The following is a 26,834-nucleotide window of genomic DNA, read 5'->3' on the forward strand; positions in this document are numbered from 1 at the left end:
CCGAAACCAAGGTACATGCCCCTGACCGGAATTGAACCTGGGACCCCTTCAGTCCGCAGGCCGACGCTCTATCCACTGAGCCAAACCGGTTTTGGCGTGTTCCTATATATATATGTTTTTTTTTAATATCAAATTGGCTCCCTTCTTGAAAGCTTCTCCACCCACTGCCTGGGCAGCTTTTGTTTTCTTTACTAAGTCAGTTAATACCCATCCAACTACTATTCATCTTCCAAATTTTTTTCTGACGTCTTCTGTAAGCTATTGTCTTTTCTCTTGTTCCTACAGTCCTTGTGGGTTTACACTTTATTACTTTACTGTCATTGTAGGAACAGAGTCAAATGCATACGCTTAATGTGCCAAATCTAACCAGAAATTCCCCTCCTGCTCCGCTACCACACTCTCAGGCCTGCCTCACATTTCTAGCTGGACAGTTTACCATCCTCCAACCTTCCTCACCCCCTTACCTTTGCAATAAAGTTAAGGAATGCTCTTCTCACCTTCTTGACCTGACACCCCCATCCAAACCTTCCCTTGGTCTGAGTGACACCCCATCCACATCCTCCCCTGGTCTCCTTTCCCTCATCTATAGGATGAAGGGTTGCACTGGCCATCTCCAAGAGCCCTTCAGCTCTCTTGGAAAGGTCCCAGGAAAATCCTGGTGTTATCTGCTGAATGCCAGCACCATCTGGTGGCCATGGGCCATAACCCAAGCCCATTGCCTCCCACTGCCACCTGGTGGCCACTAATGCCACAGTAAGTTTGCATGACATTTCAAATTAAAAATCAACAACAAACAACACATTGGAAAATTAGGACATGCTATCTTTATAACAACCTGATAACATAGGCAGGGCAGGTGTTGGTACTGACTTTTGCCAACAAGATACTAGTGCCCAAAGAAGTGAGGTGAATGGTATGGAGTCACAGCACCAGCTGGTAGGCTGTCAAATCCTGGTTTAAATGTTTCTGGGATGTTAAGCTACCTCTAAAACATATTTAGCAGATATTTATTGAGAACTTACCATGTGAAGGGTGTTTCACAGAGGTCATTTCATTTAGCCCACACATACAAATGAGACACAATGAGGTTAAATAATTCATTCAGCATAGGGTGTGGCAGAAGTAGGATTTGACTTCAAAGTCTATAACTCTACCCAGTCATATTTCTCCTCCTCCTCCATGCTTGGGCCTGGCACATAGAACAACAAAGCTATCTACTCTCCAAAATTTTGTTTTCTCTTTGAAGCCCTAATTTTTAGCTGGGCTAATAGTTACCCAGAATAAACATACATTTCCCAGCTTCCCTTGCAGCTAGACACGGGCAGGAGTATTGCTAGACAATATCAGAAAAGAGTCTTGGATGGGGGTGAGCAGGAACCTTCTTGGCTGACAGCTTCTAAGAGAATCATAGTGATCCGACTTCATAGAAGTCACACTTTTGTGTAATCTTCTTTCTTTGAGTGTGAGCTGGAGCGAGTGCACCTAACAAGTAAAATGTAGAAAAAAAAAAAATGATCACTTCCAAGATCAGCTTACAAAAGACTGTGACTTCCATCTTGCTCACATTCTTGATGGCTCTTTTTACTTGCCTGCTTGGATGAAGTGATGAAGCTCACTACCATGTTGTGAGCTGCCTTATGGAGAAGCCCACGTGACAAGGAACCGAGGGCACTCTGGCCAACAAGCAGTGAGGAATTGAAACTCTGAGCCCACAGGCCTGCAGGGAAGCAAATCCTGCCAATAACCACATGAGTGATATTGGAAGCAGATCCTTCCCAGTTTGAGCTTGAGATGTCTACAGCCGGGTCCAATACCTTGGTTGCAGATCAGTAAGAGACCCTGAGCCAAAGGACCCAATTAAGCCACACTTGGATTCCTGACCCACAGAAATTATAAGATAATACATGTTTTAGTTTTAAGCCTCTCGTTTTTAGAGTAATTACACAACAGTAGATGACTAATGTACCTTCTTTCTTCCTCTTTTCTTTCTTGCCAACTGGAAGGTGGATGTGATGGTTGGAGCAGAGTCTTGGACCATGAGATAGACTTGGAGATTGATGCCCTCCGTGGAGAACAATAGAGAAGGAGTCTGGGTCCTGACACAATGAAACAGCACTATTATTTTGAATTTTCTCTCATTCTCAGCTGAGTCCAACTCGTGTGTGTGTGTGTGTGTGTGTGTGTGTGTGTGTGTATGTGTGTGTTAAAGAGGTAGTGTGTGTCTTTTTATGAAAGGAAGGCTATCTCCAGGCAAAATGGTGAAATGGTCCAAATTTGCCTTTCATGCCCATGTTGTTCCTGCATCTTCTCTACTCTTTTCTTGCTCTTCCCCTTATTGAATGCCCAGTCCTCTCCAGTGCTTGCCTTTCTAGCCCAGGTCCCTTCTCTGGACTTCCTGCTCCACCCTCTTTTCACTGTGAAATTCTGGCAAGGCTCCCATGATGCCAGTCCTCAGTTTAAATGGCTGGTAACTGCTGTGCTTATTTGCTTTCAGGAGTAAAGGAGGGGTTGGGCTGGAAGACAAAATACTCTAGGCAGATTTCAAATGATGTCATTTCTGGAACTGTGAATTACCAAGAAGAAAATGCTTTTAAACAGTGAGATATTCCAGGTTTCTTTCAACTAAGTGCACATGGGCTGCTATGTATTCTAAGGCTGAAGGGAAGGGGGATATAGAACAGACTAGAATGAATGGATAAATAAAAATGTGAAAGGTAACCTATTGTCAAGAATACAAAATGCTAGAGAATATAGATCTATATTATTTATTTTATGACTTTGGGGAATAATTTATCATTCCTGAGTCCCCTACTTATACCCTCCTAACCCTGGCTTCTTTTTGCTGTTGCTAGTCAAACATAAATGACACAACTATTGTGGATATCAAATCAGGTACTGTTGGATATAAAATCAGCTTCTTGCTATGGTCAGAAGATTTGGCCTTAAAACACACACACACACACACACACGCACACACATTTGTATTGATTTGAAAGAGAGAAGAAAGGAGAGTGAGAGTGAGAAAAACATAAATGGGAACTGGGGAATGAACCCACAACCTGGGCATGTGCCCTGACCGGGAATTGAACCCACAACCTTTGAGTACATGAGATGATGCTCACCCAACTGAGCCACACTGGCCAGGGCAGATTTGGCTTTTCGAGCTGCCAATAATTTATTTATACTTTGGATTTCAATAAATATTGCATTTTTTTTTTTTTTACTGTTTCTTTCTGGCTAAGAATCAGATACTGTTTCTTTTAACTGTGTTTCTGGCACCAAGCATAGTGCCTGGCACATAGTAGGCACTCAGTACATGCTTATGTATGCTGTAAAGTATGTGTGTGTTTGGGGGGGGGGGTGAGTAGTCCTTATTCCTTGGGAAGCATCTCAGGTCAGTAAATGTGATACCCCCTCCACATACAGAATTCATTCATGTATGTAATTTAAAAAATTATGGAGCTCCTACCAAATACTACATATTGTTTTAGATGCTGGGGATAAAACCATAAATGAAGCAGACAAAAATCTGACTCTCATGGTGCATATGTACTAGTGGAGAAGACAGAAACTTAACAGATAAATAAGTAAAATATGTAGTATGTTAGACAATAATAAGTACTATAAAGAAAAATAAAGTCTAAAAGGGTGGCGAGAGTGTCTGAGGTGAAAGTAGGATGGTTAGGGGGGAACCCAAGGAGGTGACTGTGGAAGAAGCAGCATGTGCTCCCAGATATCTGAGCTTCCTAACCTCTGTTGCAGTAAAGCAGGACCAGATGGCTGGTGCTGGCCAATGGATTGTGAGCAGAAGGGTCACATGTCACTTTTAGGCCAAGGCAGTTCAGAGCTAGTGGGCCATTTCCATCTCCCTGCCTCGGAGAACTTGGAGGCCGTGTGTTTAGCTGAGAGTATTACCAGATGGAACCTGGGTCCCTGATACCTACATGGAGGAGAGCACTCCTCCCCCACCTACCTAGTATTTATTGCCATGGCTAATGCAGGAGCAAAGCCCCAAAGAAGGCAAAGGAGTGAGCCAGGTGTTTATCACAGAGGGAACCTGAAAATGACACTGGGCCTGTTTAAGTAACTTACAGATAACCGATTTCACTTCTCTCCAACCACTTGGTTACTTTGACTCTATTAAGAACCCGTGTACCATATTTCCTTTTAAAAACAGAAAAGAGGCCAATTTATTTTGTGGTTGTAAGCAAAAAAGAAATGACACAACTATTCTTGTGTCTCTGTCCCTTGTTTCCAGGTATCATACATTTTTTCCTTCAGAATAGATGTGTCTTATTCTGAATGCAATGTCAACAGCAGTGTCTGGACATTTATATATATTAAAATTTTATATATGTATATCCTATTTAATAAAAGAATAATATGCAAATTGACCATCACTCCAACACACAAGATGGCTGCCCCCATGTGGTCAAAGATGGCTGCCCCCATGTGGACACAAGATGGCCACCACAAGATGGCCAGCAGGAGAGGGCAGTTGGGAGGGATCATGCCTGCAGGCATGGGCAATTAGGGGTGACCAGGCCTGCAGGCAAGGGCAGTTAGGGGCAATCAGGCCAGCAGAGGAGCAGTTAGGTATCAATCTGGCTGGCAGGGGAGGGGTTAGGGGGTGATCAGGCTGGCAGGCAGAAGCGGTTAGGGGAAATCAGGAAGGCAGACAGGCAAGCAGTTGAGAGTCAGCAGTCCGGATTGTGAGAGGAATGTCCGACTGCCCATATAGGGGTCCTAGATTGGAGGGTGTGTAGGCTGGGCTGAGGGACACACACCCTCCATGCACCAGGCCTTTAGTGTATGTGTGTGTGTGTGTGTGTGTGTGTGTGTGTGTGTGTATAATTATATATATAATTCCTGTCCTGGGAGAGCTGGAGGAGTAGGATTGGGTATTAGGACATCATCCAACTGCAGCAGCCCTTGGGTGATGCTCCCCTTCTAACTCATGGCTGTCAGAACAGCCAGTCTTCATTGATTCCCATACCGAAAGGCGCCTACAATGCACATGTGACATTTTTCTCAAGAGTTTAATTTTTCCTAAATCCACTTCACAGAAGTTTCGTTTTAATCGCTTTCTGTTCAACTGTTTTGTCTTACTTTAAAAAGACAAGTTTAATCAACACAAACATTTTTTTGTCTGGGTCTTACTGACCTGTATAAAGTTAACTTTGACGAATGGTTTATTTTAAGCCAAAACACACTGTCTGAACCCTAAACATAGTTTAGCTTTTGGTGCTCTTTCCAAAAGAAAGAAAATCATAACAATATTCTGTATAGAAAAATTCCAATACTATGTAAGCTGACACCACTCTTACCTTGGAGAAAAAAAATAAGTAATTCCTACATTTAGGTAATTACAAATGAAACTTTAAGAAACCTCCTGTATCAATGTTTCTCAAACTTAAATAATTTTAAGGTTTCTTGTAAGGGAAAAAAATTCTCACATATTTCTAGAGTTGGCTTAAATTTTTTCTATATTGTTGCATACATATATATGCATACGTGTAAATGTTCAGACACAAACCAAAGGAAAAGACTCCTTTATTAAATACTAGAGGCCCAGTGCACGAAATTCATGCATGGATAGGGTCCCTAGAGCTGCTGCTGGCCAGGGCCTTCCTTCATTCCATGCCAACTCTTGGTGCATGTCATAGAGAGCAGTCAAACTCCCAGTTGGTCAAACTCCTGAGCGGACATTTTGCATATTGGGCTTTTATATATAGATTTTATGCATTTGTAAAACCAAAACAAATTTTTAAATTAAATACAAACAAAATTACCAAACGAGGAAAGTAAAATTACAATGTTGATTTAATATAAGTAATGATATTTTGCTGAAACCAAATCACCCTGCTCAACATGAATATTTTACTGACTGTAATGGCACAGACCTATTTAACCACATACCTGTGATGACTCAATTCTCTCACTAAACTTTGTTTGTATGGTACACCACAATATAATTTGGCTATAATGTGGTGTGACCACATTATTTATTTTTTTAAATCCCTCCCTGTGCTTTTTTCTCATAAGTGTGCAACAGTTCAGTTAGTACTACTTGCCAATCACAAATGCAAACATAGGCAGTAAAGCTGCATTCCCAGAATAACTTTATAAATTTATAAAGATATTCCACTCCACTAGTAATCCAACACAAATTAAAATGAGAGGCAATTTCCTCTATCAAACTGGCAAAGCTTTTTGAAAAGATAAAATAAATGTGGGTGGGTATGTGTGATGAGCACCCTCGAGCACTTCTGGTGAGAACGGAAGCAGGCCTGACCTTTCTGGAAAGCTATTTGGCAGTAGGTATTTACAGACTTAAAAGCTTTCAAAGCCTTTGAATAAGTAATTTCACTTAGAGGTTTCTATCCTAAGAAAATAATTTTAAAATGTGGGCAAAAATTTTAGTATAAGAATATTCATGGCAATGTTCTTGCTAACATTGAAGAAATACAAAATACCTTATATGTCCAAAAATAAAAAATAAACAAAAGAAACATAACCAACCATTATATTTGTGAACAATTTTAATAACTGTGAATAGCGTTCAAGATATAACATTGAGCAAAAAGAAAAAAAAATAGGATACAGGACTCTATATTCTATTTAGTTCTGTTATGTCAAAAATGTAAATAGGCAAAGTAAAAGACACAAAGGCAAAAACCATGAGTGCTTTTTTTCTGGAATGTGAGTCATTTCTGTTTTACTTCTTATATTTACTGATTTTGCCAAGTTTCCTATAATAACCATACAATATTTTTTATTTTTTATTAATGTAAACATTTCTATAAAGCGTAGCATATCAGCTGAGACCACCCTCTAACATTCCTGATTGTGAGTTGGAATCACTTTCCAATGACATCCATCCACAGATCTCAGATTTACTTTGTACAGTTATTATGGGTACTAGAGGCTCCAGTTCACTGTATGTATATACTCCTGCCCGTTAGTCACTTAATAGCCATCTGGGTTATCAGATTGACTGTCTCAGTATTACAGAGCTTGTGTTCTTTTTTTTCTTCTTCTTCTTCTTTTTTTTTTTAATAAAGGCTTAGGTACAAACTAAATTGTATTGTTCTTTTATTTATTTATTTTTATTTTTTTAAAGAAATATTTTTATTGATTTTTCACAGAGAGGAAGGGAGAAGGATAGAGAGCCAGAAACATTGATGAGAAAGATACATTGACCAGCCACCTCCTGCACACCCCCCACTGCGGATGTGCCCGCAACCAAGGCACATGCCCCTGACCAGAATCGAACCTGGGACCCTTCAGTCCGCAGACGACGCTCTATCCACTGAGCCAAACTGGTTTCAGCAGAGCTTGTGTTCTTAACCCTTATTTTACTTAATTATAGCCCCAAAATGTAAGAATAATGATGCTGGCAATTTGAACATGCCAAACAGAAGCCTTCAGTGCTTCCTTTAAGTGAAAAGGTGAACACAGCATAATAAGGTATTTAGAGAGAGAGAGAGAGAGAAATCACATTCACATAAACTTTCATTACAATATGTCTTATAATTGTTTTCTTGTATCACTAGTTATTGTTGTTAATCTCTTACTGTGACTAATTTACAGATTTTTACTGTAAATATATATATATATATATATATATATATATATATATATATATATATATATATATATAAAACAAAGTGTGTACGTGTAAGGTTCAGTACTATCTCAGTGTCAGGCATCCACTGGGGGTCTTGGAATGTGTCCCCTGAGGATAAGGAGGACTACTGTACTGCCTTTGATACCTCTGTTCCCCAGGTAGGCATTCTCCCTGCTCTCAGTCTACTGAAATCCTTCAAGGCCCTCCTAAGACATCACCTCCTCCCTAAGTATTCCACCTTTCCCCCTTATCTGTGATCCTAAAATGCTGGTATTATAACTTCCTTATACCTCTCGGAACAACCTGCCTTATGTGAGTAGCTACATCTGTACACTGAGTTCTTAGACAAAGAGTACCCGGAGGGCAAGGCTGTGTCTTACACACCTTTGGGTCCTTCAAAGGCCCGGAACTGTAGTGAACCTGGCTGATGCTCAATAGAGGTGTTTTCAATATCTCCTTCCTGGAGCATGCTGTGGTGTTCTTAATCCTTCTCTTTTCTTGATCTTAGGCTCCATGGGGCCAATGTTATCTTTGGTGGTGTTAACAGAAAGACATTCTAACCTGTAAAGAATTTTTGTGAGTTTGAGTCAAAGTGTTGATAATTGCCAGGAAGTACAATCTCAATGAATTGGGAAAAATGGCAGGTTTTCACCTTGTTTTATACATTACAATCAAAGGAGGAGGAGACATAAGTTGGTTACATGAAATCCATTAGTGATAGATAAATTGGTGATAGATTAGGGAGGCAGGAGAAAGCAAAGGGAGAGGGATCGCTGGGATTGGATAAAAAGTAAAATGATAGACACATACTTCTTTTACTTAAATAGGTACAGGATAGTTAACAGTCAACAATGAACAAGATAATAACAATGGAGGAATTTATGGTCTCCATCCTGGCGCCCAGGGCCTTCGGTTGTGCCCTGAGTGGCCCAGAGAAAGGGAAATTACAAATCACCCTGATATTTCTCAGGTATGCTATCTTACTTAGATGCAAGAAGACAATAGGTTCAGTTAAGGTAAAGATTGACCTTTATCCAGGAAGATACTGGCCTAGGACAAAACTACCCACGTTAACTGCTTTTAGTTAAAGTTTTAATTTCAGACTACCCTTTGACAGTTACTTTAGGCCTTTGAGTTTGTAAGACTGCCATGCAGGCCTTCCCTGAGCTTGTCAGATTAGCGTGTGGCCTTTTTTATTTTTATTTTTATTTTTCCCACCCAGAGTGGAGCCTCTAAAAGAGTTTGTCCTGAAAACTGTCATCTTCAGAAGGAGAGAAATCAATATGTTTTTACCCATTTAAAATATATTTTCTTTATTTGAGAATGTGGGTCTCCTATATTTTTTGGTGTTAAGATCTATTTTTGCAGAGCAATGTACATAAATTAGAAAATAATAGTTGATTTTTAGTGTGTGTGTGTGTTTACTGTCTTTATTTGGAAAAATTAAAGCTTACAATCCTACGTTTCTATCTTTCAAAAGAATGATAGAAAAAAATTACTGGTTGCAAACTCCAAAAGCCTGGGAATCAATTGCCTTTCTGGAATCGCTGAAGATAGTAGGTTCATTTTCTTAAAGGCTAAATTCACTGACATAGGGCTGGAAATGGGTTCCTCTTAGATCAGAGACCTCTATGTATTGGTCTGCACTCCTCCTCTGATATTTCCATTCTCCTGTTCCCAAATATGTAAATCACCCTTAAACTCCCTGGGCTGAGACGGAGTGTTTCTGGCCCTTTAAACGAGGGCGTGGCGTAGAGGCGGGGCCCGCCCAGGAGAGACCCGGTGCGCGAGGAAAGCGGAAGCGTGGCCAGCAGGGACAGGCGGATAGGAGGCACTGCGCATGCGTGCGTGAGGCTGGGGCAGGGGGCGGGGTCTCGTGGGCCGGGGGTCGGGGCTGGCGCGGCTACGGGCGCAGGTACTGTGTGGGCTGGGCCGGCGGTGCTGGGAGGGGCTGTACCCCGGAGGAGGTGGGGGGGGGGGGGGGGGGGGGGGGGGGGAAGGGAAGGAGGAAGAGGACGCCCGTCGGCTCCTTGAGCTCCCTGAGCTGCCGCCCTTTCCCCCGCGCGACAGCTGCGCGGCCTCGGGGTGGCGGACGGAGCGGCCCCTGACCGGCTCACTGGCCTGGGGCCCACCGGCCGGGCGGGGCTGACCCTGGGGAGGAAGGGTGTGCCCTCCCTTCGGCCTGGGACTGGGTCGGGCAGTTTCCACTTGCTGGTTGCAAGGGAATGGGAGGCTGAGAGACAGGTGCACCCGCCCCCCCAGACCGTGAGAGCAGGAGGCCGGTGGTGATACACGCCTCCCCGGGATGGAACAGGTGTGCAGCCGCCTTTGGGGCTCGGGGCACAGGTGTAGGCCCCTCCATCCCTCGAGGACTGGGATGAGTGTGCTCCCCAAGTGGGAGGCTGGGGCATGGCTGGGGTGTCCACCTCTTGGGATTGAGACGCACTCTTGTGAGGCTGGTCCCACTTACTCTGCCTGCAAGGAGTGTCCCAGAGGGAGGGCAGCCAGGGGACCGGTGGGTCTCTAGCGTTTGAAGCCACTCCTATGTCCGGGTTAGTTTTTCTCAAGTTGGTACCCCCAGGAAGAAGGGAAACAGCGGCCTAAAGTGTTTGGGTGTTTTTCAAAGGAGATTAGGGTGGGATGGAGGGAGATCAGAGAGAGAGGCTTCATGGCATGGGTAATCAAGAACACCTGGAGCCTTCTCCAGCTAAGCATGTATCTTCCATACTCCACCAATCCGAGAATGGACAGGAAGGCTTGTGTCCCTCTGCATTGCCCCACCCACCCTCTACCATACCTTCCTGACCTCCCACCTCTCTCAAAGTACCCCTTCAAAAACCAAAAACCCAAGCCAAACAAACGTGGATGTTAATTTGTGGCATCAGCTCTACTACAGATGTCTGTGATGGTCAGAAAATTACATGTCCGGTATGTGTGTTTGAAAAAAAAAAAATATATATATATATATACATATATATACATATATTAATTTCTTTATTGATTAAGTTATCACATATTTGTCCTCATCCCCCCATTCCCATCCCCCACCCGTCCCCACGCATGCCCCCACCCCACTGTTGTCCTTGACCACTGGTTAGGCTGAAGTATATTTAATACAGATGGGTTGGAGGATCTACATATGTTTGCATAAGATAGGGGTTTGCTCGTGATTAAATGTAAGCAAAGAATAGATAGTGAAACTTCTGGCAATGGTTGGCTTGTTCCATAGAGTGCAGAATAAAGATAAGTGTGCCGGTCGGGGAGGATTGTGGTTGAATGATTGGGCTTGATATGTTAAAGATACATAGTTACATGTGAAAAAATTCCAGAGCTCTAAGAGTAATATATTGATTATCCTTTGTTCCTGGATAGATGTTTTCCTTCCAGCTTCAAAAGCAGGTGAATATTTTATGTCTTTCAGAATATTGGGACATCTTGATGATTTTTAGCTGTATCTCACTCTTTTTGTAGACATTTCAACCATTGAGATATCAAATGTCAGTTATGTATGGGAATGAAAAGTAAGGCCTTTAGAACTTAATGAAGTATGTTTAACTTTTTTTACTTTTTTTTTTATTAAGGTATTATATGTGTACATACCTTTCCATTGCCCCCCCCCAGACATGCCCTCCCCCCCCAGAGTTTTTCGTCCATTGATTTTGCTTATATGCATGCATACAAGTCCTTTGGTTGATCTCTTATCTCCCCCATATCTCCCTATCCTCCCAGCTGTAATTTGACAGTCTGTTTGTTGCTTTATCTTTTTGTTCATCAGTTTATAATATTCTTTATTATCCATAAATGAGTGAGGTCAAGTGGTGTTTCTGTTTCATTGACTGGCTTATTTCACTCAGCATGATGTTCTCCAATTCCATCCAGGTTGCTGCAGATTATAAGAATTCCTTTTTTATGGCACCATAGTATTCCATTGTGTAGCTGTACCACAGTTTTTGGATCCAGTCATCTGCTGATGGGCATCTAGGCTGTTTCCAAATCCTAGCTATTGTAAATTGTGCTGCTTTGAACATAGGGGTGCATATTTCCTTTCTAAGTGATGTTTCTGGTTTCTTAGGATATATTCCTAGGAGTGGGATTACTGGGTCGAATGGGAGTTCCATTTTTCAGTTTTTTGAGGAAACTCCATACTGTTCTCCACAGTGGTTACACCAGTCTGCATTCCTACCAGCAGTGCACGAGGGTTCCTTTTTTTCTGCCACCTCGCCAACACTTGTCATTTGTTGATTTGTTGATGTTAGCTATTCTGACAGGTGTGAGATGGTACCGCATTGTTGTTTTGAACTTTTGATCTTTTTATAGCTTCCACAGAGTTTAGATAGATTATCTTGACCCACAGCTTCAGGTGTCATATGTGTATATTTGTAAGATTAAGCTGTTCTATTCTTAACTGAACTTTGAATTAATGTTTGAATTATCTTCATTCTGTATAATAGCTCCCGTGTTACATCTTTCAAGTTTCCAAACACCCAGATTAAAGAGAAAACTCCTACCTTCAATATTTACAAAACCTTGGGAAGGGCACTGCTTGGCCAAATGGGACACAAGAATGTCCTCTGCCTACTCTTCTGGCTAGGCAGATATGGTATTTGACTGGCAGTACCACCAATTACATGGTTGGAGGGAAGGAGGGGCATTTTTCCAGAGGAAAGGTGGTGAAAGTACTGGGATGTTTTAACCATAACCAAATAGATTTTTCCCTCTGCAGTTGAGCTAGAAGTCTCTTCTTGCTCTTCTAAAAAATAAATCTCTTGTGCCTGTACATCCTCCTTGACACCTTACCAAGACAACCTGAGGTGACAATTAATTGGTAGTTAATTAAGATGAGTGGGAAGGCCACCATCTACTCAGTCTACAATTGAATGGAATCCTACCTTCTGTGAATTTAACTTTTCACCCATCCCAGTTTAGTGAGGAAGAAAAAAATAATATATTCCAGCCTACATGAAGCACAGGTTCATGTGCTTCTTAGGAGGAGTTCTCTGAGGTTGGGGTGAGTCTTTGAGATTATTGTAATAGTGGGGAACTTCTTAGAAGCTGGAAAGAAATGATACCTTTTCATTCGTTTTGTTGCCTCAAACACGTTGATATGAAACTGATGAATAATGTTAGGGTTTATACATAATAGCTAATTGTAGACTTAGTTCTTCTTGTATTTGTTGCAGAGGATTTAGATTTTTGTTTTCTAGAATGAGGCTATCAAGAGTTGTGTTCATAATAATAATTTAGCACCATATGCAGGCAGATCTCAGGCATTTTTTTTTTTAATCCTCACCTGAGGATATGTTTTTCATTGATTCTAGAGAGAGGGAAGTGGGGGCAGTGAGGGGAGAGAGAGAGAGAAAACATTGATATGAGAAAGAAAGAAACATCAAAAGATTGCCTTCCATACACACCCTGACTGGGAATTGAACCTGCAAACTGGCTATGTGCCCTGACCGGAAATCGAATCCAGGGAGCCACCTTGGCCTGGGTTCCTTTGTAAAACATGTCATTTATTTTTTAAATTAAATTTATTGGGGTGACATTGCTTAATAACATTGCATAAGTTTCAAGTGTATGGTTTTATAATACATAATCTATATATTGCATTATGTACTCACCTCCCAAAGTTCAGTCTCCCTCCATCACCATATATGTACCATAGCTTTTTAATCTGGGCTGTTTCCAAATCTTAGCTATTGTGCTGCTATGAACATAGAGGTGCATATATCCTTTCTGATTGGTGTTTCTAGTTTCTTAGGATATATTCCCAGGAGTGGGAATACTGAGTCAAATGGGAGTTCCATTGTTAGTTTTTTGAGGAAACTCCATATTGTTCTCCACAGTGGTTGCACCAGTCTGCATTCCCACCAGTAGTGCAGGAGGGTTCCTTTTTCTCCATATCCTCGCCAGCACTTGTCTTTTGTTGATTAATTGATGATTGCCATTCTGACGGGTGTCGTTTTGATTTACATCTCTCGGATGATTAATGACTTTGAGCATATGTCTCTTGGCCTTCCTCCTGTCTTCTTTTGAAAAGATTCTAGGTCCGTTGCCCATTTTTTAATTGGATTATTTATCTTCCTTTTATTAAGTTGTAGAAGTTTCCTGTAGATGTTGGAGATTAAACCTTTATCCGTGATGACATTTGCAAATATGTTCTCCCATTCAGTGGGCTTTCTTGTTGTTTTGTTGATGGTTTCTTTTGCTGTACAAAAGCTTTTTATTTTGATGTAGTCCCATTTGTTTATTTTCTTTTTAGTTTCTATTGCCCTAGAAGAGGTATTGGTGAAGAAATTGCTTCGGCATGTCTGAGATTTCTCTGCCTGTGGATTCCTCTAGTATTTTTATGGTTTCCCGCCTTCTGTTGAAGTCCTTTATCCATTTTGAGTTTATTTTTGTGTATGGTATAAGTTGGTGGTCTAGTTTCATTTTTTTGTATGTATCTGTCCAATTTTCCCAACACCATTTATTGAAGAGACTGTCTTGACTCCATTGTATGTTCATACCTCCTTTGTCAAATATTAATTGTGCATAGTGGTTTGGGTCGATATCTGGGTTCTCTATTCTATTCCGTTGGTCTATATGTCTGTTCTTGTACCAGTACCAGGCTATTTTGAGAATAGTGGCTTTGTAATACAGCTTGAAATCTGGTATTGAGGTCCCACCTGCTTTGTTCTTTCTCAGGATTGCTGTGGCTATTCGGGGTCTTTTTTTATTCCAGATGAATTTTTGGAGAGTTCTTTCTAGGTCTGTGAAATACGCCATTGGTATTTTAATGGGGAATGCATTGAATCTATAGATTGCTTTGGATAGTATAGGTATTATACTGATGCTGATTCTACCAATCCATGAACATGGTATGTTCTTCCATCTGTTTATGTCTTCCTCTATCTCTTTTTTCAATGTCGTGTAGTTTTCCATGTATAGGTCTTTTACCTCCTTAGTTAAGTTTATTCCTAGATATCTTAATTTTTTTGGTGCGATGGTAAATGGGATTACCTTTTTAGTCTCTCTTTCTGTAAGTTCACTATTGGTATATAGAAATGCCATATATTTCTTGACATTAATTTTATGTCCTGCTACATTGCCGAATTCATTTATTAAGTCTAATAGTTTTTTTGATGGAGTCTTTCAGGTTTTTTATGTGCAATATTATGTCATCTGCAGATAAGGACAGCTTTACTTCTTTTCCAATTTGGATGCCTTTTATTTCTTCTTGTCTAATTGCAATGGCTAATACTTCTAGTACTATGTCAATCAGGAGTGGTGAGAGTGGGCATCCCTGTCTTGTTCTTGTTCTTAGGGGAAATGGTTTGAGTTTTTGCCCATTGAGTATGATGTTGGCTGAGGGTTTATCATATATGGCTTTTATTATGTTGAGGTATGATCCTTCTATTCCCACCTTGCTGAGAGTTTTTACTAAGAAAGGGTATTAGATTTTGTCAAATGCTTTTTCTGCATCAATTGATATGTCTATGATTTTATCCTTTATTTCGTTAATGTGGTTTATCACATTGATTGATATGTGTATGTTGAATCATCTTTGTGCCCCTGGAAGGAACCCCAATGTTTTATTGTATTCAATTTATTAGTATTTTGTTTAGAATTTTTGCATGTATATTCATAAAAGATATTGGCCTGTCATTTTCTTTTTGTTTTTCTTGCCAGGTTTTGGTATTAAGGTAACAAGTTAGGAAATATTACCTGTTCTATTTTTGGAAGAGTTTGAGAAGCATAGGTATTAAATCTTCTTTGAATGTTTGGTAGAATTCACTAGTGAAACCATCTGGCCCTATACTTTTATTTATTTATTTTTTTTTTTGGAGAGTTTTTGATGACTATTACTGATGAACAATCTATTTAGATTTTCTAATTCTTCATGATTTGGCCTAGGAAACCTCCTATTAAATAAAAGCCTAACATGCAAATTGTTTGACTGGGAGTTTGGGAATTCAACTGCTTGCTGTGAAGTGCACTGACCACCAGGGGTTGGTGCAGAACATGGCTGGATGGTGGAGCAGGTGAGGGAGTGGTGCTAGACCATGGCAGGGTGCTAGGTGGACCTTTGAAGATGGGAGTGCGAGATGGGGCCCAATCATCACAAGCCACCCCAAGGGACTCCACCTGTGCACAAATTTGTGCACTGAGCCTCCAGTGTTATATATTTCTAAGAACTTGTTTATTTCTTCTAAGTTATTAAGTTTGATAGTGTATAGCTTTTAATAGTATTCTTGTGTAGTGCTTTTTAGTTTTGTAGTGTTCATTGTGATTTCTCCTCTTCCATTTCTGATATTGTTTATTTGGGTCTTTTCTCTTTTTTTCTTAGTAAATGTAGCTAGAGATATCAGTTTTATTTATATTTTCAAAGAACCAGTCTTTATTGCATTATTTTTTTCTTTTGTCTTTTTGTTCTCTATTTTTGCTTAATTCTGCCCTCATTTTTATTATTTCCCTTCCTTTTGTTGACTTTGGGCTTGGTTTGTTCTTTTTCTAGTTCTTTAAAGTGAAATGCTAGGTTGTTTGCTTGAGATTTTTCATTTTTCTTGAGGTAGGCCTGTAATGCTGTAAACTTCCCTTTTATTACCACTTTTGCTGTATCCAAAAAATTTTGATATATGGTATTGTCATTCCCATTTGTTTCTGTGTATCTTTTGATCTCTTTTATTATTCTTTGACTTAGTCATTGGTCAGTAACATGTTGTTTAATCTTCACATATTTGTGGGTTTCCAGCTTTCTTCTTGCAGTTGACTTCAGATTTTAAAGCGTTGTGGTTGGAGAATATGCTTGGTATGATTTAATTCTTCTTAAATTTGTTTAGGCTAGTTTTTGTCCCAACCATATGAATTCCTTGAGAATGTTCCATATCAAGCACTCTTCTTTTCCTTCACTTTTCTTTTTAATATTTGTTGTTCTGTATGTACTTCCCAAGTTTTAAATGGCCACTCTTCTCATTTAGACATTTACCAAGAGAAGAGAAAAAGAAACAGCCTTCTGGGCATTTTCTGGGCATTTAGTGACAGCTCTAAGCACTGTGGTTCATAGATACCTAATGTGCCTTTTCTTGGAAAGAAACTCACGGGTCAGGTAAGCAGCTCATCTCAGTATAGAGAGCATTGCATCTAACACAGGGTCTGCTTCCCAGTAAGGTGAAATTGAGTGCCCTTGAAAATTGAGTACTTTCAAAGTACCCTGGGAAAGAGTCACGTTGGGGATTGACATAGGATCTGTCAGGAAGTCCAACACAGCCAGTTTTTGCTCCATGTTGGAACAGCATGCTTTTTGATATTGTGAGCACAGATGAAATTGATTGCTTATGCATGCAAAAACTGAGACTAACTAAAGGACAGCAGATATCCATTTCCTCTCCCAGGCTTCCTCTGAAGCACGTGGTTACTGAGTGGAATAGTATATAGAGTCCCTGGCTCTTTGTGAATCATTTCCCCCTCCCCTCTCTTTCCCTTTGTTAGAGATAATAGATGAATTCCTGTAAATTGAGTGGACATAAGATATATTTTCACCTTGGCCTATAGGCTGAATTAATATAAAAGAACATGAAACATCTGAATTTGTGGAATTTGTATCATGTTACGCATGAGCAAAATGTTCACTAAAAGATAAAATCAGTGTTAGGGATTAAAAAAAAATCTCACCTAGATATAAAGAAAGGAACTTGCAAGGTGGGAGGCTTTTTGGGGTAGAACGACTAACCACATCTTATTTTGAATGACCAGAACTGCTATTTGAGGCTCTGGAAACCAGTAACGAAGTATTGCTTGGCTGTTTACTAGTATCTAGGTAAGGAGGGAGGGGATGACTGGCTGGCTGAATTGGTGGGTTGATTAGGCAGTGGAATTAGGCATTGGAAATACAATGGTGAAAAAGACAGATCTTTGCTCTCCTGGAACCTTAATTTCTATAGAGGGAAGGGAATGATGGTTCAGACACTGAAAAAATGATATAATCCTATATAACAAAAGTGTAATATGCTGATTAGACCAGACATCCTTCCAGACGTCCTTTCTGACGGCCTTCCTGATGAAGCTGGGGCTTCGAGGGAAACCCTGTCCTGGGTGCCAGAGGGAAGCCAGTGCCTGCAGCCAGGGGAAGGAAGGCCTACTCTTGCATAATTTTTGTGCATCAGGCCTCTAGTTAGTGTAATAAAAGAGAACAATATAGGTACATATTAACCGGGAGCCTAGCTACCATAGTTGAGTAGGACAAAAAAGTTTTTTTTAGGAATCAAAGTTTTAGCTGCTATCTGAAGGATGAATATGATCAGCAGTAGTTGTCAAGCCTGAATAAATAAAGGTAGAACTCAGTTATAACTTAGCTTATGGTGTAGATTCCTAAAATCTGTGAGACAGTGTCCTCTGAAGCTTAGCAGTTACAGGTAATAAAACTGATGTATTTAATTTGTAAGACAGGTGTTTTTCTCATCTTCCAGTTTCTGTGTTAATAAGCAAATGATTATTAAATGTTTACTTAGCTATGCAAGTCAGTGAGCCCGGTGATGTGGAATATACAGAGAAGCATGGTCCCATTTTTATTGTATAGCTGGGGAGAAAAGACATAGTCACATGGTACATTATATAATGAATCAATGTGAGGAAAGTGGCCTGGCACTATGCTAACGAAGATATGCATTCTGGATTTAGAGGACGCTTGGGGGACGTTGTCCAGAAGGAAGGAAGGAAAGAAGGAAGGAACTTAGATAAATGGAGAAGAAAGGGAAAGGGAAGGTCAAGCAGAGTGAGTAGACATGGAGAGAAAGTGGAAGCTATTCTTAAAGGACTAAATTAAAATAGCGAGTTTAGTTGTAAAGGAAAGTAGGGCCAGCTCATTTGATGTCTGGAATCATAGGCTTAGAATTAGGAATTTTATCCTGTAGGCATTGGGGAGTTGTTAAAGATGAGTCCATTTACCCAAGAAATATAGTAGAAAACTAATAGAAGTTAATCCTCTATTGTATTTTTCTTTACAAAACAAACCACAAGAAGACATAAAAAAACAAAGAAGTAAGTGGAAGAAAAAAAATAACTTGGATTGGGAAGCTAGAAACAAAGTTGGCATGTAAACTTGTTTGCATATCATGATTTTGTTATAGCTTTCTGGGATACAGTAAATTAAAAAACAAAACCACGTACTTGATTTGATTTCACTGTAATGTGAAAAGTTCTAGGATCCTGGAACTTGAGAACAGTTGGGAACATTTGCCAAAGTAAGAAAACAAGCAAACAACAACAATAAAACTGTTGAAAGAGTTCCACATTAACCTATCTTAATCTAGGTCACATTCTAGAGTTATTATTCATTTGGCCAATGTTATAATGGAGCCATTGCTGTTTATATTATTTATATGTATATATTTTTAAATGGTCCTTGAATCTATTAATTGGTTGGGAATACTTTATTAATTAAGAGGGAACAACCTTGGGAACTATCAAGATATCTGATAATGTTTTATTATTTATTTTTTATTTAAATTCTTTATTTTTGAAAGTATTACGTATGTCTCCTTTTTCCCCCATTGACCTTTCCCTACCTGGTCCTGACCCCAGCCCAGGCGTCCCCCACTGTCTGTGTCCATAGGTTATGCTTATATGCATGCATACAAGTTCTTTGGTTGATCTCTTACCATCCCCCCTCACACCCTCATTTGCCTTTCCATTGAGGTTTGACGGTCTGATCAATGCTCCCAAGATATCAGATAATCTTAAATTAGAATATTAAAATATTCATTTATCAGCACTCAGAAGAGGACAATATATTGGGTAATATGATTCTGTGACATATATTTTCTGTTATATTAATTTGGTTTCATTCTGGGAGAGACTAAGACAATTGAGGTTACCTGTTGTGTTGTCTGCAGATACTGTCTGGCATGGCATTGCCTTAAGAATGATAAAAACACTAGATTACCCAATGACTAGGTGAAGAACTAGTTGTAGAATTGTATTTCAGGAGGAAATTATCAGTAGTTTATTGCCAACCTCTGCATTGAGATAGCACTTAAGTGATATCTGAAGGCAGTATCAGCATCAAGTGTAATATTAAATGTCATATATTAATCATTTCATCATTGTTCTGCATATTGAAATGAAAAGCTTGCTCAATAAATATTTGGGCAACATCAAATTACAAGGGAGGGGTTAGTATTTCAGAATGTTGAAGATGTTACTAAACAAATTAATTGAAATTTGTTAGTACATTTGTTCCCTATTGTTATGGTGACAAATTGCCATAAATGTAGTAGCTTAAAACAACATAGATTTATTACTGTCTGGGTCTGTGGTTCACAAATTCATACCAGTCTTAGTAGGCTACATTCAAGCAGTGGCAGGGCTGGCTGCTTCTGGAGGCTCCAGGAGAGAATCCTTTACTTGTCTTTTGCAGCTTCTAAAGACTGAGGTGACTCCTTGTCTTCTGGCACCCTTCCTTCATCTACAAAGCCCGCAGTATAGCATCTCTCTGCTTCTGTTATCACATCTCGTCCTCTGACACGCTCTTCTGCCTCCCTTTCCCACTGTTAAAGACCCTTGTGATTACATTGGGCCCACCAGATAATCCAGGAAAATATCCCAACTCAAAATTAGAATTTAATCAAATCTGCTGATCCCTTTTGACGTGTAACAGTTAGGGGTTCTGGGGATTAGAAAGGGCATCATTGGGCACTGTTTTTCTGCCTATGACAGGTAAGTTCAGGCACACCCAGTTTCTAAAAAGTTTACAGAAGCTGCTCTGGTGAACTCTTTTTTAAAAAAATGAGCATTGTGACCTTTTGACTCAGCAGGTCTATTTGGGTTGGAAACATTTACTGACTAACCGAAAGAAAGGAAAAACTGCTGGTTAGTGACAAAAGAGGAAACTGATATAAAAAAAAGGCATAATTTTAGAATGAATTATTATAGTAGTATAAGATACTTATCATAATTAAAAATATTATTAAATGTACGTATTGCTTTGCTGGGAGCTGTACTAGTCTTAGGCAAAACCCCACAATTCATCTCATAAATAAACTTCTAATATGATATTAGAAGCATATCCTTGCAATAAGGTATTCTTCTGATAGCTTAGTGTGGGCTACTGGCTCTTGTTTCAGGGTCTTTAACTTTAGAAGAATTTGGTGATTTTTGAGGAAATTTTAAATGATAATAGCTAATATTTCTTAAAAACCTATTCTGTGTCCAAGCATTACTTTTAATGCTTTACAGTCACTTTGTCATTTATTCTTGCAAAATAGGCAGTTGCATTCCTAGGAGTTAGGACTCTCAATTGTAAGTCGCCAAAAAAAGAAAATTGGGAGAGTATTTTGGCTTATGTATCCAAACTACCAGAGCTAACTTCATAGAAAATTGGAAACTTGCGACTTGAATGATATCAGGACACTCTTTCCTCTTCTTTCCTCCTACTTGTGTTTGTGGGTTGATTTCATTCTTGCTAGAGAATCTGTACTTAGAATGTAAATTGTGTCTATGCAGGTAGATTTCCAGTAACAGACACAAAGTAGGTGTTTGGTTGATGTGTACTGAATAAATGATCTCCTTTTTCTGCAGAATAGGGTGTGGGGGGGTGGTGGTGCTGCCCAGCCTTATTACTTATTGTTTAGAGAACAATGGAAATGGATCTTTCATTTTAATGAATCCTGGTGAAGGACTCTAGTTACTTTAGGCAATCTCTATTACTTTTTTATTTTTATTTTTTAAATTAAATCTTTATTGTTGAAAGTATTACAAATGCCCCCCCCCCAACACACACACACACACACACACACACACACACACACACGCACACTTAATCCCTTCTAGCCTGTCCCCCTCCATTTGTCTGTGTCCATGGGTTATGCATATATGCATATAAGTTCTTTGGTTGACCTATTTCCACCCCCCCCCCCCCCCCCCCCCATGCCTTTCCTCTGAGATTTTTGATTGACAGCCTCCACAAGAACCACGTGGTTTGAAGGGGCCCTTCCCAAAACAAGAGCTGCTGCTCTGTGTAAGGAACACAAAGAGCTACAGGAAAGTTCATTTTACAAATGTAGAAATAGAGGGGCTCCAAAAGGTTAGATAGATTGACCAAAGTTATAGGTAGGAACTGGTAAAGTCTAGATTCAAACCTGATTTTAATTGACCCTTTGACTTGTGTTCTTTTCACTTTGCTACCACATCACATCAATCACAGGAGCTCAGTGAGGTGAAGGCTGGAAATGAAGTAGGGTAGCATGGTAGGATGATGTTCTTTTATTGCTGTTCAGAGATGCTGACTGAGCAGTTCTGTGTGTCTCTAACTCCACATAGGAGATATAAAAAGAGCTAGAAAAAAGTTGTTTTCCTTTCTCAGTTATTTAGAAAGACAAATGGAAAGAATGAAACATTGTAGGTTATTGATAATTTACATAAAAGCTTTATTTCTTTCTCTATAGTCTTTCCTACTATTTAAGTGCATGTATCTATAATAATAAAAGCATAATATGCTAATTAGGCCGGGTAGCTGAATGGCATTCCAGATGAAGTTGCAGCAGTGGGGCCGAGGTAGAGGTGGTTAGGGGTGATCAGGCAGGCAGGCAGGCAAGCAAGCAGTTAGGGGCAATCAGGCAGACAGGTAGAGGCAGTTAGGGGTGATCAGGCAGGCAGGTGAGTGGTTAGGGGCGATTGGGCAGGCAGGTGAGCAGTTAGGAGCCAGAGTCCCGGATTGCGAGAAAGATGTCCAACTTTCAGTTTAGGCACGATCCTGCTGTGGGATCGGGCCTAAACCAGCAGTTGGACATGCCCCAGGGGGTCTGTATTGTGAGAGCATGCAGGCTGGGCTGAGGGACCCCCACCCCTCTGTGCATGAATTTTGTGCACCGGGCCTCTAATATATATATATTAGAGGCCCGGTGCACAAAATTCATATATATATGAATAAATCTCAGAAACTTTCCTGAGGAATCACTGAATATAAATTTAATTGTGCATATTTGCAAATATTATAATAATTTGACTAGTTATAATAATTTTTGCTAAGTATTGTAGTACAAACAAGAGTGAACTTTATTAAGAAGTAACTTTTCATGAGCTAGCTCAGTTTTCTTTGAAGAAAGGCATATAATATTGCTAATATTACTACCATATTTAGCTCATTGCAAAAGAAGCAGTAATTTAGTAACTGAGATTGGAAGGATACTTTCTAATGTTGCCAGATACAGAGTACCCTCAATTATCTTTTTTAGAAATATATTTAATAGCATGTGTTTTATAAAAGCCCTAGAGTCTATCTTCTGTGGCATGTGAAAGAAATTAGTCTATATTTGATAATATGCCAAATGTACTAGCTAGAAAAGATTGGTTTCAGCCCTTAAAAAACAGTCTTCATGAGTCTTACACATAGTAGATATTAATTTTTTTAGTGTGACAAAACTGAAACACTGAAGGAAGTGAAATTAATTATAAGTATGGGGATATGAAGAATTAATTGTGATGGAAAAAATAAAATAAAGAAAATAAAAAAATGAGCCCAATTAGATAACATTTTGTATTTTAGGCATGCTATATATTTAAAAACAACAACATGCCCTATACCCTTTAAAAAATTAGCTCTTTCAATGGCTCAGTGGTTGTCAGCCTTTTTTTTTTTTTTTTTTTTGCCTTCACTTCACTAAGGGGTAAGAGAGGAGTTTGTATGGTGGGGAGGGTTTTTTTTTTTAAAATTATCATTATTACTATGGCATTGTTTCTGTTTTCATATTTTTATTTCTTTATTTGAAACAGGTAGAGCTAAGTGATGGATTTTTAAAAGTTTGGTCAATTGGAGTCTAATTATAACATAAACTAAAAACATTTAAAAGTAAATTTAATCTCTACACTTATAATTTACTTTTTCCTGACTGTGTTTTTAGTTTTCTAGAAATTTTGCAGATAATTGCATGCTAGACAACTTTGCGAATAAACAAAATTATGTTTCTTTTAAAAAAATGTATATTTTTATTGATTTCAGAGAGAAAGGGAGAGGGAGAGAAATAGAAACAGTGATGAGCAAGAATAATTGATTGGCTGCCTCCTGCATGCCCCCTACTGGGTATTAAACCCGCAACCCAGGCATGTGCCTTGACCGGGAATAGAACCGTGACCTCCTGGTTCATAGGTTGATGCTCAACCACAAAGTAAGTCATGCTAGTCTGGCCATCTGTTTCTTTTTGGTATAACATTGTATTATTTAGCGCTGTGAAATCTACAAAAAAAAGTGCACTTTTTAAAAAAAAAGTATTTCAGTTTTCCTTGAAAATGTCCATGTTTCTATATGACTGGCTTTCTTTCTAGAAATCTCTAGTTGGTTGTGGAATTATTTTATTTCAGCATCATTGTTGCCTACTATGATAGATCTTAACCATTAGATTTACTAGTGTCATATTAGGTGACTAGCTATTAATTTTGGGCTCTTTGTGTTTGCCCAAGGCCCCTGAGGGATCTGTGGTCCTGTATAGATGCCAGTGAAAACATTGGTCTATATGAGTATCTACAGAGTACTTGGAGATCTACTCTAAGGTTTAAGAATGTGAGGAAAGGGTTAATTGTAGCTTTTGGCACCAGTTTGCCCTTATGCTCTTAGGAACATAAATCTAATTATTACCAGACCTGGTGACTGTGTTTATCCTAAGTCTGTCTCTATCACCAGACTTAAGACTTTGGGTGGTGGGTTCCTTCCTAGACTCCTGAGATAGATGTTCTTCCTTTATGCTCCCATAGAAACCCAGCTTCATATCATACCTCATACCCTTGTTTTAATTTCCCTTTGCCTATAATCAGATGATTAAGTTTTCCCAAAAGTCTGACCAAATAAGTCTTCAGAATGTTCTGTTGAGGAAATCTAAACAACGTATTATTTTCTTTTTTGAAAAGAGATCATCATTCTGGTCATCATGATTTAAGGCCAAAAAACAAAACAAACAATAACTTGCTTAGATTGACTGAATACAGCTCTTAAAAGTAAATATGGAAAATGAACCAGACCATGAAAATGTGGAACAGAGCCTCTGTGCCAAGATTACTGAAGAAGAACTGAATAAATCTTTCAATCTAGAAGCTTCACTTTCAAAGTTCTCCTACATAGATCTGGACAAGGAACTGGAGTTCAAAAATGATCTGGTAAAATTCAATTTTTGTTAAGTGATGAATTTAACAGAAATGTTGATTAGACTGTACTTAATAACTCAGAAACTTTAAATCTATCATTTTTGCATGGATTAATAAGAGTATGTACAGTTTTATGAGGTACTATCACTCTTCATTTGTATAGTTCATTGTAGTTTATGAGATACTTTATTACATGTTCTCATTTGAGCTTTACAATACTCTGGCAATCCATTTTATAAAAGAAGAAACTGAAGTGCCACTATATTAAATGATTTAAAATCATAGAGCTAGTGGTAAGTTTAAAATTTTTACATAGCGATTCCCCCTCCCCCATGAGAATATTTAATGACAAATTGTTTGACCTAATTAATCTCACCATCATTTATGAAATGACTAACAAATGCAATGTCAGACCTTTGTGTATATAGCTTATATGACTTATGTCTTAACTTAGAAAATTAGGGATTGTCTTAAAACATACTGTTTTGTCATGTCTAAGAAAGCAAATGCCAATTTCCTTCACAGAAGCTTTCTGGAAAGGGCTGTGGGGATGGTGTAGTCAGTGCATATTTGTCTTTATAATCACTGATAGGTGGATAGGAAAGGAAACAGTTCTATAGTCTTTTGACCTAATCCTTATTACCATGGATTTTTATTGAGTTGGCTCTCGTGTGATTAGTTTGGTGGTATGTGTGTCTCTTAATTGATAATGGTTTGAAATTAATTAAAACATATGATTGTAAGAGGGAAAGCATCATTGTGTGAGCATTAATTTCTTTTCTCTATTTAGATTGATGACAAGGAGTTTGATATTCCTCAAGTTGATACTCCTCCAACATTGGAAAGCATACTAAATGAGGTAAGTATATAATAATGATCATTTTATGGTATTAATTATAATATTTCTATATTAGTTATAGTGTATATATCAATATCTGCACTGTCCAATGTGGGAACCACTAGCCACATGTGGCATTTTAAATTTACATTAATTACAATTAAACAAGAATTAAAAATTCAATTCCTCATTTGTACAGACACATTTCAAATGTTCAGTACTCCACATGTAGCTAGTGGCTACTATAGTGAATAGCAGAGATGCAAACTATTTCTGTCTTTGCAGAAAGTTCTATTGGACATTGCTGATCTAAATTGTGAGCTTTTTAAGGGCAGAAGCCATGTCTTGGTCATCTGTGCCCAGTACAGTGCCTCCTACTTGGTAAATTTTAAAAAATGTTTTATTAAGTGAGTTGAAGTACTAAACTCATGTCACTTTTGAGATTGTATTATGTTTTGATAACGTTATCTCTACCAGTGATTCAAATAGCTCATCCTCTGATACTAAAGACCATTTGCAGCCTTGCATTGTGCCTCATCATCCTTCTATATAAAGAAAAATCAACCTCCATAGTTTATCTTATGAGTACTGTCTCTATTAAAAAGTTTCTCAGACTTTTGGAATGATGTTATCCTTTTCTGAATAAGCAATAAAAGGCTTTGTAAAGGAACTTGGAGGAAGTACATGTTTGTGAAGCATACCCTGCATCTGCTGATAATTCTTCAACTCGGTCTTCTTGGTCTTTTACAAACTTGCTTAAGACTTCCCTTGAAGGTTTGGCTTCGATTTTTTAATGTATAAATCTATTTCAGATTTTTGGTTGTATTTTCTAAAAGATAATGATGCAGTTTCCCCAACAGAAATGCCCACTAATCCCATAGCTCTGAGTGAGTTGGGCCTTGGTCTTTATTACTTCTTTCCATTTACTACTTTTAGGGTAGTAGCCAACACTTTATTATAGGATGCAAACTACTTTCTTTGTGAATTGTATCTTTCATTTTTCTTACATGACTTTTATTTCTTTTGTTATATTAGTTGATATTGCTGTTACTTTTAAAAAACTCTTTATTGTTGAGAGCATTACAGATGTTCCCTCTACCCCAACCCCATTGCACCACTCCACCCAAATCCCATCCTGTCCCATGCTTTCACCACCCTACTTTATTATTTATGTCCATGGGAAATGCATGTATGCATATAAGTTTTTTGGTGAATCTCCTCCCTCCTGCCCCCCCACCCCCTCCACACACACACACA

The 26,834-nt window shown here is 38.9% G+C and overlaps 1 protein-coding gene across 8 annotated transcripts in view; it reads left to right on the forward strand.

Moving 5' to 3' along the window:
- The first annotated feature begins 9,420 nt into the window (after window positions 1-9,420).
- The window catches only part of VPS8 (VPS8 subunit of CORVET complex), a 238,741-nt gene continuing 221,327 nt past the window's right edge, over window positions 9,421-26,834 (forward strand). For 5 of the 8 annotated variants that reach the window (XM_045583758.1, XM_036443987.2, XM_045583757.1 and 2 more), the window contains exons 1-2: window positions 24,506-24,751; window positions 25,530-25,598. In XM_045583758.1, the coding sequence (XP_045439714.1) occupies window positions 24,599-24,751; window positions 25,530-25,598 (222 nt within the window). In that variant the 5' untranslated portion in view covers window positions 24,506-24,598. Of the gene's footprint in view, window positions 9,546-10,538; window positions 10,559-24,505; window positions 24,752-25,529; window positions 25,599-26,834 lie in introns of those variants that run through there. The other 3 variants (XM_036443984.2, XM_045583756.1, XM_036443983.2) reach the window with 2 other exon arrangements.

Source organism: Pipistrellus kuhlii, unplaced genomic scaffold, assembly GCF_014108245.1.
Source record: "Pipistrellus kuhlii isolate mPipKuh1 unplaced genomic scaffold, mPipKuh1.p scaffold_m20_p_2, whole genome shotgun sequence".
In the NCBI taxonomy this organism is placed as follows: domain Eukaryota; kingdom Metazoa; phylum Chordata; class Mammalia; order Chiroptera; family Vespertilionidae; genus Pipistrellus; species Pipistrellus kuhlii.